The sequence below is a fragment of the Pleurodeles waltl genome, chromosome 6, assembly GCF_031143425.1.
Source record: "Pleurodeles waltl isolate 20211129_DDA chromosome 6, aPleWal1.hap1.20221129, whole genome shotgun sequence".
NCBI classification, from domain to species: Eukaryota; Metazoa; Chordata; class Amphibia; order Caudata; family Salamandridae; genus Pleurodeles; species Pleurodeles waltl.
In genome coordinates, this window is record NC_090445.1 from 364,645,084 (window position 1) to 364,660,239 (window position 15,156).

The following is a 15,156-nucleotide window of genomic DNA, read 5'->3' on the forward strand; positions in this document are numbered from 1 at the left end:
CGTACAGACCAGTACAATAACTGGCAAGTACATTCCATATATAGATAAAAGTACTTAAGAAGCTAATGGTTTTATTCCGATGCTTCAGAATTCATAACATTTTACAACAGGATAGAATACACAAGCAGCAGGTGGCATGCTGGCTACGAACAGCCGCTGGTAATTTCCTTATTAGCGTCCTTGTCTTATTGTGTAGAGCCATGGTAGGCGGCTAATGCACAATAAACAACCTCAGCCACACCTCCACCCCTGCTCGCTGAAGTATCCACCTACCCTTAGGTGACAATAGATAACACATCTTGCATCCAGTCGCTTACGTGCACTGAGCACTGGAATCGATGCGCACGGACCTCTGAGCAGGAGACCAAATGCTCCTTTACTAGTAAACTAGGTGCAAGCTCGGTGGCACGTGCCATTTGGAGTCTTTCTTCCTTCTACAGCGCACGCACACGCCCTGTTGACATACAGTGGAAAAAATGACCAGCCTTCTCTTCCTCCCCGAGTACTTCATAAGCAGCCTGCTTTTCGGGAAAGGATGAGAAACGGGTCTGGTAGCTCCCAGCCTATTTTCCAACCCTTAGTATCTCACAATCCTAAAGGACTATGGGATGAACAAAGGGTTGGAACCGCACAGTGGAAACATGGCTAAGCCATGGTTGCCTCTGTTTTTAGCACAGCCTAACTTCTGAGCCAAGGGTTGCAGGAGCAGAGCTATGGGTCGCAAAGGACAACCTAGGGGTTGCAGTCGGAAGGGCCATAACAGATGTGTCTTCTTAATGGCCTCTGATGGCTTTCTTGATCCTGCTTTTACTACTGGGCACCAGAAGACCTTTTGGTAATAGTGTGCTTAGATTAAATAGAAAAATAAAATATAGATGCCCCATTATTCTCTCCCATTTATCTTCCAGATGGATATCCCCCAGTACCGGTGCGGTTCTGTCTAAACTATTTCCAGATGGGGAGGGGGCGGGGTAGGGAGAATGCCTTTGATAAGTTGGGATAGCTCTTTCCCAGGAGTTGGGCTTTCCTTCGATATCTGTATATCTCATTTCTACCGTGCACGAGAATAAAGGTGTATGTGTTTTTATTACATGACTCCCTTGCCAGACTGGTTTCAGCTACAAAGCAATATCAAGGCAGTCCTCTTTACCCTTTGTGATTTTAACCTAGATCCCTTTCTTGTTGCTCGAGGGAAACTAATCTAATTACTGCCGTAGCATGTAGAATTTAGGAACCTAAGGTTCTTTCTAAGGCTGATGAAGTGTTCCTCTGGTGTCTAATTCAGACAATTAAACTAGGTATGCCTGACAGCTAATAGCAGTGCGTACCACACTCCTACCCTACATTACACGTTCAATGGTGATGTTCCTCATTTTGAGGACAAGTCAAAAAAGACAGGGACCAACCTGCTCATCGATCTGCCCAAGGTGGATTGCCGGTCGGATTGACTTTGCAGCAAATCCTGTTCATCGGTTGTTCGCCAAAGGGTTATCCGACCTCCTGCAACTGTCTTTGGCGCAGCCTCCTACCTAGTCCCACTGGACATTTGTGACTTCCATAAATGTGTAGATATCTTCACCACAACCTTGTCTAGTGGCTCCCCGATGACAATGCTCCTCCCTCAGACACCTCCTACAGACTTGGTCCACTGAACATTACCTTCTTAGAATATTTTTCTTGAAAGTTCTTCTATGTCTGAAGGTAAGCGCCAACCGCGCTCAATCCACTTCTTGTATCTGACCTGTATTCTGTTATTGCCAGTCATATTTTTAGACTTTGACTCAGTATCACATGACTAGATGTCTGCAGTTGGCTCTTTGAGATTTCAGGCTCTAGTTTTTAATTTTTTTTTAAAGTAAACTTTATTGTTTGATTAATTAAAATCATTACAAAAGAAGTCATGCAACATGGTTAAATACACTAAGAATGGTATTCCAAAAGGCTTTTAAAATCTGAATCATCTTTCAACTGGAATGCTAAAAATCATACTTGTGCAATTTGCAAGAGACTTAGCAAACATGTGAAATGAACCATCAGTGTCCCTAGTTAAGGCTGTGATTGTATGCAGGAAGAGAACAAGTGTAGGAGGTATTTGAAAAGTGATACAAATAATTGCCCTGCTGCGGATGTTGTCAGTGGCAGCATACAGTAGAGTTTGTCTAAAGGACTTTTTGTTCCAAGTCCCAACCCAGGAGGGCCAAGGTTTGTGTAACCATGACTTGTAGTCATGTCCCTGCTTAAAGCTGCAAGCTGGTGCGGGAACAAGTGTTTATGCGAAGAGGAGAGCTTGTGCGGAGCTAGTGCAAGAGTAAAATGCTTGTGCAAAGAAGAAACATTACACCAATTACTATTTTAATACAGCAGGTAAGAGTGACTGCCTTGCTGCCATGCTATGTTGGTGCTTCCCAGGATGCCAAGCATGTTGTTTTATGCAGTTGGTCTAGATTGTCGTAGGGAGCGTCACTCTCAGGACAGGTGTTCGGAGCTGGCAATTTTGTTCTGGTGAAACAAGTGCCTTTCTTAAAGCCCTGTCAACTCCCTGGAAACACTTTACTGTTCGGGACATTGCTTGCAGATATCCTGAGTTTAGGCAGGCTTGTCTGCAAGAGTGCACACTAGCCTGATTCACACAAAAGGCACAGCCAATGGCAGCGGAGGCTTAAAGTGCACCTACAGGGGCAGATGGTATAAATTGCATTCTCCTTTTGATGACCACACAGCCTAAAGGCAACCTCTCCTTATGCCCTCAGCCATGGACCCCTGTGTGCGTTTAAAGGGAGGATGCCAAGGGAGTGTTTCAAAAAGTTGTCTTATGTCCTGCAGCTGAAGGCCTTTCCCAGATACTGTCTTCTAGGGATGATGTTAATTTTTATGCTTTTTGAAGATTTCAAGGCTGGGCAGACCACATATGTGCTTGTCCAAGCAAGTCAATTGATTTTGTAAGATAGTCCCTGGCCACTGAGTGGGATTTGTTGGTTATTTCCAGCCAGACGTGATTTATAGTGTTCTTGTGGGCGGATTTGAGCTTGTAGCATATGTTGGTAAATGTGGCACTCCTGGCAACTGACTGTTTGACTAGACTGAATTCCAGTTTGAGCTGAGTGGGTGAGGTGTATCTGAGGAGTTGAAAAAATTCTCTGTAGATTCCTACAGTGGTAGTGTCCAGGGTTTTTGAGTCCCTGCCACAAAGTGGTTTGCTTACGTATCCCAGTGTGGACACCACCTTTGCCCTTGCTGTTTCTAAAATGGGTCTGTGTGACAGCATGCTCAGATTTGTGAATAGAGCCATTATCCCTGCTGCCAGTGCAGCAAACCCTTTCCTTTTTATCTCCTCTTTTTAGGACTTGAAGCCCCCCCTTCTTATCAGATATAAGGCAGAGGTATTTATATTTGCTGATTTCATCAACCATGGTGGAGTCAAGAAATCAGCTGAATTTACCTCTTTTTTTTTTTAAACAATTCAATGATTTTGTTTTTCTTGGACTTGAATGTTAAACCCTTTTTTGCTGAGTATTTTTGGGTGGCATTCAGAAGACGTTGCAGCCCGACCTTTGTCTGGCTAATCAGCACCAGACTGTTGGCATAGAGGAGGTTTGAGAGGGTATGGAGCCAAGCTTTGTGGTGTGAAAGTTGATGGAAGACAGGACTAGAGGAAGCTCTGCCAAAAATAGGTTGAAGAGGATGGGGGGGCCAAGACGCATCCTTGTTTAAGTCCACAGGATGTTTGGATAGCCCTAGAAAGGTTTACCCCAGTGGCCACCCAATTCTGACACAGGTATTGGAGTATAGGTTTTCAAGAGCACAGGTGGTGCTGACCAATCTCTTATTCTACTCAAGAGCCTGTTTCCGCTGATGCAGCCAAAGGTAGCTTTGTAGTCGATATAACAGAGGTAAAAGGGCAGTTTGGCAGCTTTAGAGGAGTCTAACAGTAGTGACAGCGTCATGTTGTTTGTAACGGCCCCATTTTTTTTTTTGTGCACCCCATCTGGTTGATTCGGATGATTGAGTTTGTGTTGACCCAATTGTGGCGCAGCTCCTAAAACTTTCAAAAAAATCCTGAATCCAGTTCTGCTGATTAGATTGTTGTTGTTATGGTGTGAGATTTATTAAACTTTACTCTATTTTTGTAAATTGGTATAGGATTGTTCTTGTGTTGTGTTTTCACTTTATTAATGGTATAGGATTTTTCTTTATAATGTGGTAAGAATTTATGCATTAATGCTGCATAAATACTTAACACATTTCCTCTAAGTTCAGCTTGACTGCTTTTTGTGCCAAGCTACTCAGGGTTAAGCACAGGTTAATTTAGTGACTTTTTACGGTACACCATGCCAGGGACTGTGGATGTTGCTCGACCAGAGCGCACACCATAGTAAACCAACAACCCAATTTCTCACAGAGGTATTTGTTAAAGCTTCCTGCATCTTTTGTTAAATTATTTGTTTCAAGAGAGGCCATGCTGGCAATCTGATAGAGACATTGAAGGCCTAACAACACTACCATGTACCCACATGCAACCATACAAATCACTGTTGTGCATTATTGAAGTTGATGTCAAATGTTCAAGAGCACAGAGTATTAGCATGGATCTGGTCAGATGATCTTTATTCATCGCTGTCATGATAGAAATATGACAGCTATGTGATTGTATGTATATAGAATAGCTGTTTAAGGCGCTCTAAAGGAGAGAAGTAAGGGAGCAGTGGGTCAGACAGCAGAAACTGACATCAAGGTTTTATGGTCTGTACACATCTTTTGGAAGAGGTTGGGTTTGATATAGTTTGGTTAAGTGTAAATGCCCCAAATCAAAAAGTCTGGATTTAAGGAAGAAGTCACGTGTTGCTTTAAATAATTTAGCAGAAGGTGACAATGAAGCAAGAAATAGGGATTCCTGTCAGAGAGTATCCAGGGAAGACACTTCATTACTTGTACTGGAAGACACAGCAGAGAGTGGAAATGGCTCTGTTTTGATAGGGTCAAGTTCAAGGAAATGCAATGACATCAGTCAACTGAACAATTGAGACAGCTTATTAGGTGTTTCATGACACTTTGGTCTTGCTTCAGTTGTATGGTGGTGGTGGAATGGTATATTCGCAAGCAAATGTATCCTTAGCATGCAATAAAAGCCCATGGAATGAGGAATTACTATGTGCGATCAGATTTACCAATCATAAAACCACACAGATTTCCCACTTTTGTGTTTTTTTCTCTGTACTTATACCACCTTCTATAAGAAGATAGTAAATATATACTTCTGCCTCAGTGTGGGCAGAAGAGACATTCTGGAGACTAGGGTGAAAAGGGAATAGAAGGTTTTGGTATGGGGAGCATGTTATGCTCCCCACCAGAAAAAAACTGGAAATGAGGCTTGGGTTCTGCTGCAACCAAAACCTCATGCAATTTTTCTAGGGTGAAGTTATCACCTTGAAAGACTGGATCCTGGGAAAATCAGGTGTGGGAACACCGGCCCACTAGGAATAAGGCGGAGGGGAAGACCACATGTAATTTCGCTCTGCCTGACTCATAGTTTGGCCTTTGGAGGTAAAGATATACACCATCAGCAAACACGAGGGTCTAAATCCAGGACATCCACCTATCTCCACCATATTTACCTATAGTTTGGATACCACAGGAAGCACAGTCAATCCTTGCAGCACTCTCAAGGGAAGGGTGAGGGCAGACATGAGTCTTCCATCTGACTTAAGTCAACCCAATTAGAAAGACGGGCAACCATCTCAGAATTTTCTCCTGCACAACCTTAAACATGGAGTGATGAAAATTCAAGCATAATGGGCAGGTACTCATTACCAGAGGTCCTCATCTGCCCACTGAAAGTTTTGCTGTCTTGGTGCTGCGGGTCCGGAATCAATCAGAAACAAGAAGAGACGAATGTTGGAAGAAATATGAGTTTCAATTTGAGAAGTAGCAAATCTATCTACTCTAGCAATGGTAAGCTAATTTAGTAATCAGTGTGCAATATTATACATATGGGTAGACGCCGAGGAGTGACCTATTGTTCTGTTAGCACACTAGGCTCACAACTAGGTAAATGTGTACCGTAAGAGTTGATTAGGGTTGGAATGTATGAATTTAGACACCTCAAGCAAAATTAAAATGTTCCTCTCTTTTTCAATGAACGTCAGGTTGTACCCTGCCACTAAACCCTGGAATTGACCACTAGACCTGATAGATATTAAAGATCTATGATAAAGAAGTGTGTGGTGATAAGTCTTTCACACTGCGTTCTGCAGTCCAGGTTCCATTGCTAAGGGTGTGGAATGCAGGGTGAAAGAGAACCAAGAGAACATTCCATTCGTATCAGTTGGAGGCCGGAGGCTGAAGGTTAACGAGATTGTGGCCAATAAACTGACTCTCTTATATTCAAATACATTTTGTTTGATTTTCTTTAATTCACCACAAAGTGATTTAAATGTATGGTTGGAAAGTTGACAGTTTCAGTTTATGATAGAGGTAATGTGTGGCAGTCAGGAATCAGTAAGGTTGATTACTCCTTGAAGACGATTATCATTTTAATTTACAAAAAAAATAACTTTATTTAGCTCTGGATGATGGCTGGCCCGTGAAGACCGCACGGGGTCTTAATACCAGAGTTATATGTAATTCCCAAACTCTGATATGTTAATAAGTGCCACCATAACTAATTAATTATTTCTTTTAATCAGTACGTGATCTGTAGATGAAGACTTCTCACCCACAGCTTCTCTGACATGTGCTCCCTTCTCTCCCCACTCTCATATAAGTCACACATCACAGATGGATTGTGGAGGCTGGGAATTCCCCAGGCAGCTTGGGAGGAGAAGATGGAGGCAAAAAAGAAAACGGACGAGAAAACACAAACTGAGAAAGCTGGAGGTGCTTGGATTGACAACCCAGCGAGAGAGTTGTGCAAGATGGAGATAGGACATATGGAGATTTCTAGAAAGAACTTCAATGAAATGGAGGTGGGACATATGGAGACCTCTGGAAAGAACCTTTATGAGACGGAGGTGGGACATGTGGAGACCTCCGGAATGAGGCTCTGTGAGATGGAGATGGGACATATGGACACCTCTGGAAAGAAGCTCTATGAGAAGGAAGTGGGACATATTGAGAGCTCTGAAAAGAAGCTGCATGTGCTGGAGGTCTCACAGGAAGAGAACCCAGTTACAAGATGGCAAAAGATGAAGGAGCGTCCCTTGGAGAACCCCACAAAGAAACTCCAGGATATGGAGGCAGATCACGCAGAAACCATTCTAGAATTGGAGAAGACCAGGGACATGTTGATCCTGCAACATAAAATCAACAAGGACTACCAGGTAATGCGGGAACACACATGAGTTGATTATGGTGTGTGTTTTTTTGTGTTGGGTGGGTGGGCTACGGGTTGAATCAGTAATAATAGCTTGTACAACAATGTACTAATTAATGCAGAATAAGGGGGACATTTGAATACCAATTATAGACCACAGTTCTTTCTTCCCTCAGATCTTTTCTTCATTCATTCTTTGTTTTATATTTTTTCCTTCTGTATTTATTGCTTCTTTTTGCTGTCTTTTCTTTCTCCCTTTTCCTTTTTCGTTGTCTTTATGTTGTTTCTGTTTTTACTTCTATCTTTCTTTCTGTCTTTACTTCTTTCTTTCCCTTCCTTGCATTTTCTTTCTTTTTCTATCTTTACTTCCTTCTATAATGCCTTATTTGTATTTCTTCCCCACTTTCCATGTTTTCCTTCATCATTTCTGATTTTCTCAGTGTATTTCCTTCTTTCAGTTTCAGTTAACTTCCATCTTTTCTTTCTGTCAGTGTTCCTCCATCGTACTCTTTTCTCCCTTTCTAACTTTCTTTTTATGCATCTTTTCTTTCCCTTCAATCCTTCCTTTTTTTCTTCCTTCCTTTACATCTCTTTCCTTTCACCTTTACTGTCTTCCTTGTCATATTTCTTTTTCTCTTCCTTTCAGTCCTTTTCAGTTTCTTTTCATCCTTTTTCTTTTTTAGTGTCTTTTTTTCTCTTCCTTTCAGTCCTTTTCAGTTTCTTTGCATTCTTTTTCTTTTTATAGTATCTCTCTTTCTATTCCTTTTAGTCCTTTTCAGTTTCTTTGCATCCCTTTTCTCTTTTAGGATCTCCTATTCTCTATCTTTCTTTCCTTCTTTCCTTCTTTCTTTCTTTCTTTCTTTCGTTCATTCTTTCTTTCTTCTTTCCTTCTTTCTTTCTTTCTTTCTTTCTTTCTTCCTTCTGTCTTTCTTTCTTCTTTCTTTATTTTCTTTCTTTCTTACCGGTCTTTTTTTTATTTATTTTTATTTCTCTTTCTTATCTTTCTCTTTATTTCTTTTTTCTTTCTCTCTTTTTCTTTCTTTCTCTCTTTCTTTCTTTCTTTCTCTTTCTTTCCCTTTCTATTTCTCTTTCTTTAGTTTTCTCTTTCCTTTCTTTCTCTTTCTCTTTTTCTTTCTTTTTTCTTTTTCTTTTTCTCTTTCTTTCTTTTCTCTCTCTTTTTCTCTTTCTTTACATTCCTCAATCTGTCTTTCTTTTTCTTTCTTTCTTTTTTAATTTCTTTTTCTCATTCTTTCTCTCTCTCTTTCTTTCTTGTTCTCTTTCTTTCTTGCTTTCTTTCTTTCTTTCTTTCTTCCAATCTCTGAAGCTCTCTTCTGACCATTACTGTTACTTTCTCTCTGTCTTACTTTACATTCATCTATTTCTCTCGCCTTGGCCCTAATTCCCCTTGCTCGTATTCATTCTCTCACAATTTCTCGTCACCCATCATTCTGAAAATCTTTTGTATTATATTATGTTTTTGCCTCTCGCTTACTCGCTCGTGTTATATGCAGAACCACTAGAACTATACAGGAGGAGAGGATTAATTTAGGCAGCAGGGTTCGCTACATTTTGCTGCAAGAAAATGCTAATTGTGAAGCGTAATTCAGAAAAATGCGAGGGATTATTACCTCATTATTTGTCTTTTTTACACGTGTTAGCACCATTTAGGCAAAAAATGACACCTCATTAGCAGCAATTGAACACCTGAACAGAGAAATCAGTAACAGAAGGATGATCAGTGAACCTTTGCAAGTGATCTTCCATTTAGCAGCAACACCCACAGCAGCGGTTTAGTAACTCTGGATCCGTTTGCGCTAGAATTAATTTTGTTTTGTTTAAATCTGCAAAATTATGCTGCTGATGGATTATGTGGCAAGTGTGGCAAATCCATCATTATACGGAAACACCACAATCATAATCATATAGTTCCAGTGTCCCTGGTTACATTACCTTATTTCCTCTCGCTTTACTGTCCCCCAGGATTCTGTAGCTGGTGGGTGACGATAGATGAGTCATAATGAAGCATGCTTGGGCATCAAGATGCTTGTGAGGTTGGCCAATATCATTAATGGATTTCACAAAATCTACTGGATTAGACATTGTGAAATTTATGTGTTGTAGAGTATCAAGCCTAAACTTAATTTCCATTGAGAACTTTGTTTTGTGTCATTGAACAAATATGTAGATTGGCTTGCTACAAAATGTACACATTTTAAGCATAGTTAATTATGTTAGTCAAGTCAGTGATACTTATTTCATCAGTCTGAGTATGATGAAAGGCTGAATGCTTCTGCTGGGATTACACCTAAACGTTTGCAGTAGGCACAGCAAGATAACATAAATACACATACATTTTATATGTATTAATTCCTCGTTTGTGTCAGGGAGCAACATCTTTCATTTGTTTTAGTTTTTATTTAGTTTCGATATGAATCCCAGCACAACACTCAAAAAACTACTACCATACATGCTATAGTTTCATAGACATTTGCATGAATTTCTTTTTAGGAAAACAACATTCCTGCTTTGTTGTAGGAGGAGCGTTGCAAGGTACCCTTTTGCTTTTGTCTGGTTAGAGAAGAGATATGAAAGCAGTCGTTTTTATCACTGTGAGCTTCAAACTTATCCCAAACAATTTAAGTCTCCAACGTTGTTGCTGGATATCATTTAAATTCTCTTTAGGCACAGAGAATGAGCCATTAAACCCCACCCCACCCGTCATAACCCGCCTGAACAGGCCTGCCGTACCTGCTGGAAAGGAGCCAGGCCTATCCTGAACACACAGGATGCAGACCAAAGTTCTTGGGATGCTTTTGACTACCATCGCAGCGCTATGCGCGCTACATTCCAATTCATCGTTAGCCATGGCTGTATATTTTAAATTGACTGGGTGCTTGCATGATTTACTGCTTTCCCGCAAACACTAGGCTGATTTGAGCACACCGCCGGAGGTGGTGTAGAGGCTGTGAGGCCAGAATCCCATTCGGTGATTTGCGCAGGGGGGTCCTCATTTTCCTATGTTGCTATTTTTCGACGTATCCCGAGAACCCCAAACCTGAGAAAAGACAAGGGCAGAGTTATAAAGGCGATGCCATTCATTTCGTAAAGACACAGATTGACTATTTCACCTGTTATTTATGCTGGAACCGCATACATAATAGAGCAAACGAGTTAGTTCGTGTGGCATACACTACCTACTGTGGGAATGGCTTAAAGTTCGGCAGAGAGGGACCTCTCTGCCGAAACAAACTCCCAGTTTCTCCACATTATTCAGAAGTGGGGGAGCCACTAGGTTTGTGATAAGAAACCCTTGATCTTGGGGTCCACCAGCCAAAGGATCGCCGGGTTGCACTGGCAGTGACCCTGTTAGCACGTCAGACCTTATAAAGTAAACTTACAAGGGAGACACAAATAATGCCGATGGACCTTTTGACTGCACTTCGAGTTTTTCCCACCATGAACCCCTTACCAATACAAATCAGTAACCATAACAATCAATAACATCAATAATCAATAGGAGTCAGTAATTTCCGCACACCATGACCTCTCAGTCATGAATAACCACACCTTTACGTAAAAGTTAAAATATTTATTTTCCTATATTAACAATGCTAAATTCATGTAACTTAGGCCCTCATTACAACCCTGACGATCGATGGAATAGTAGAGGTAATACCGCCAGCAGGCTGGCGGTACCAACCTCCACTATTATGACATTGGCGGTTTGGACATAGCCAAACCGCCAATGTACCACACCGACCGCCACAGCAGTAACAACTGCCGGGCTGGAGACTACAGCCTCCAGCCCGGCAGCCGTCACTAGGCCGCCCATGGCATTATGACCCCGCCCACCACCATGGTTTCAGTGGTGTCTGTACCACCACTGAAACCATGGTGGTAGGCACTATCAGAGCCAGGGAATTCCTTCCCTAGCACTAATAGGGGTCTCCCCTGCCCCCTCCCCCTCCCTAGAGTCCTCCCCCACTTTCCCCCTCCCTCTCCCGACCCCCCCACACATTTACACACATACACGCCCATACATACACACCCATACACACACGCATACACACGTATTCACACATTCATACACACTAACAGCAACACACATGAACATACATCCCGGCACACACGCAATCTCACAACACAACATGCACGTACACACACACCCACTCATGCACACACGCATGCACGCATTCACACACACGCACACAACACCCCCCACTCCCCTCTACTGTCAGAGAACCCTACTTACCTCCATGCAGGGGGTACAGTACAAATTATTAGCAAGAATAATTGTTCAAACGATATAACATATATTTACATTCAGCAAGAAAAAGACATCAAATGCTATTACATGTAGCAAATTTCATCAGTGAGAACCCTATCATCAGATTAGAATAGCATGTTTGGACTTCATGCAAAACAATTTTGTCAACACAATTTTGGAAAAACATCTAACTATGGCTCTATCAAAAAAGCGGTTGGTACCTAGAAACAAAAGCAAATAGACATAACATTCAGTAACGTAATTTTATACCTGTCCTCAATACGGCTCAACAAGCTGTGACAGTCTTCGTCAATAGGACATCAGTTCGGTCAGCAAGGCATCAGTATTCAGCATCAGAGTTCAGAATAAGCAAAATCTGTTTAAGCAGTTTGGAGAAGATTAATTGAAAAGTGCGCTCTCTCTTCCCTGTGTAGTCTGGCTAAGTGAGATTTCCTAAAACTATTTCCCACGTCCTAATTGGTCAATGAATCGCATTTTTTGCATTTTGTCCAATAAAACTAAAACCCTTAATCTAACATTTTTACTACTACATGGTTCAGATGTCGATGATTAGCTCCTCTTCTCCCGCTCCTGTCATTTGGCTTGTCAGATATCAATATTGTTGCAGCTTACACTCCAGTCAGTGCATCCATTGTCTTCTCCTGGAAAGGTCAGTCTTACTTACATTACATTAAACGTTGTTTCACTAACAAGTACAGCATCTTCTAGCAAGCAGTTTCTCATGAGAACGAACTTCAGCTACGAGCACATGGTCAGTAGAGTGGAAAATCATAACTTAATTCTCTAAACAGCCATTTTATAAAATGCCTAAGAAAGGCAGCTTGACATAAGGCTGTGCAACTAGGCCTAAGACCTCGCTAAGATAAGGCCTGCAGTTAATAAATCTAATGTCGCGCCCTTGAGAAAGCCTGGCGCAAGGACCGCACCGCTGACAACATGACCGCCCTCAAGAACGCTACCCGCGAACACCACCACCTGATCCACGCCGCCAAAAGGAACTTTTTCACCGACAGACTGGACAAAAACAGACACAACAGCAGAGAACTCTTCAGCATCATCAAGGAGTTCTCCAACCCCAGCGCCAACGCCAACGCCGTCACACCCTCACAGGATCTGTGCGAATCCCTCGCCACTTTCTTCCATTGCAAGATTAGCGACCTCCACGACAGCTTCGGACACCAGACCCAACCAAACACCACCGAACCGGCATCCACGGCCATCACCCTCAACAACTGGTCCCACATCAACACGGAAGAAACCAAATCCATCATGAACTCTATCCACTCCGGCGCCCCTTCGGACCCCTGCCCGCACTTCATCTTTAACAAAACCGACGACATCATCGCCCCGCACCTCCAGACCGTCATCAACTCTTCTTTTTCTTCTGCTACCTTCCCCGAATGCTGGAAACACGCCGAAGTCAACGCCCTACTAAAGAAACCTACGGCTGACCCGAGCGACCTGAAAAACATCCGCCCCATCTCTCTTCTGCCTTTCCCAGCCAAAGTAATAGAGAAGACCGTCAAAAAACAGCTGACCACCTTCCTGGAAGACAACAACCTGCTCGACCCCTCACAAACCGGATTCCGAACCAACCACAGCACTGAAACCGCCCTCATCTCAGTCACTGACGACATCAGAACCCTGATGGACAACGGTGAAACAGTCGCCCTCATTCTGCTCGACCTCTCGGCTGCCTTTGACACCGTCTGTCACCGCACCCTAATCACCCGCCTCCGCTCCACCGGAATCCAAGGCCAGGCCCTGGACTGGATCACCTCCTTCCTCTCAAACCGTTCCCAAAGAGTTTACCTCCCTCCGTTTTGCTCAGAACCCACCGAGATCATCTGCGGCGTACCCCAAGGCTCATCACTCAGCCCGACACTCTTCAATGTCTACATGAGCCCCCTCGCCAACATCGTACGCAAGCACGACATCATCATCACCTCCTACGCCGACGACACGCAACTTATACTCTCCCTCACCAAGGACCCCGCCAGCGCCAAGACCAACCTACAAGAGGGTATGAAGGACGTCGCAGATTGGATGAGGCTCAGCCGCCTAAAGCTGAACTCTGAAAAAACGGAAGTCCTCATCCTCGGCAACACCCCGTCCGCCTGGGACGACTCCTGGTGGCCCACAGCCCTCGGCACCGCACTGACCCCCACAGACCATGCCCGCAACCTCGGCTTAATCTTGGACCCTCTTCTCACCATGACCAAGCAAGTCAACGCCGTGTCCTCCGCCTGCTTCCTCACCCTCTGCATGCTCCGCAAGATCTTCCGCTGGATCCCTGCCGACACCAGAAAAACCGTGACCCACGCCCTCGTCACGAGCCGCCTGGACTACGGCAACACCCTCTACGCCGGGACCACAGCCAAACTCCAAAATCGCCTGCAACGCATTCAAAACGCCTCGGCCCGCCTCATCCTCGACATACCCCGCAGCAGCCACATCTCCGCACACCTGAGACACCTGCACTGGCTCCCAGTCAGCAAAAGGATCACCTTCCGACTTCTCACCCACGCACACAAAGCCCTCCACGACAAGGGACCGGAATACCTCAACAGACGCCTCAGCTTCTACGTCCCCACCCGCCTCCTCCGCTCCTCTGGCCTCGCACTCGCTGCTGTCCCTCGCATCCGCCGCTCCACAGCGGGTGGGAGATCTTTCTCCTTCCTGGCGGCCAAGACCTGGAACTCCCTCCCCACCAGCCTCAGGACCACCCAGGACCACTCCGCTTTCCGGAGACTCCTAAAGACCCGGCTGTTCGAGCAGCGATAACCCCCCCTTTTTCCCCTAGCGCCTTGAGACCCGCACGGGTGAATAGCGCGCTTTATAAATGTTAATGATTTGATTTGATTTGATTTGATTTGATGCATAATGCATATCCTTTATCTGGCATATTACTACATTAATTAAACATAAACTTAACATTTCATATTAATAAGCCATTAATGTGTACTCTTCGTGAACATTGATGGCCACTCTGGTGGCCGCACCTTCAAATCCGTGCATTATTTTTCTCTAGGTTAATACATTTTCTACGCAAATCCAACACTCAAAATACATGAATATTCATTAGTAAAGTTCAGGGTTAACAACCCTACCACATTGGGGGCAGGGTCATCGTCACAGGTTGCCCCTGCCTGCATCCTCCATGGATAGGGAGAACAAATAATGGCACAATTCATAGAACTGTCTCTGCATGTCGGGCTATTGCTTTTTGTTTTGTTTTCCAAACAAGCTCTTGCTCTTAGAATTTGTTTACGGAAAACAAGAAAAGAATGCTGAGTGGGCCAAAACCAGATGGCACATGCTCCTCATTCAACTTTATTTTCAGTGCACCCATCTCTGTATTTATAGATCCTCGTCAAGCAGGCAGGGTCTGGCAGTCCTACATTTGAAGGTCAGGGGCAGGTAAAGGCGAAGGCCTCCAATGATCCATTGGACTACCAAGCTATAAATCAACCCCTTTGTCACCTCTTGGCACTCAAATGAATTGATATCCTCCAAAGTAGGGCAAGCTTCTCCAAGCTGCATGTTGATGTGCCTCAAA

At 43.6% G+C, this 15,156-nt stretch overlaps 1 protein-coding gene across 1 annotated transcript in view; it reads left to right on the forward strand.

Annotated features, from left to right (window-relative positions):
• Nucleotides 1-15,156, forward strand: part of RPGRIP1 (RPGR interacting protein 1) — a 224,866-nt gene that overhangs the window by 98,289 nt on the left and 111,421 nt on the right. The window contains exon 13 of the mRNA XM_069242083.1: nt 6,762-7,316. Coding sequence (XP_069098184.1) covers nt 6,762-7,316 — 555 coding nt within the window. The remainder of the gene's footprint in view (nt 1-6,761; nt 7,317-15,156) is intronic.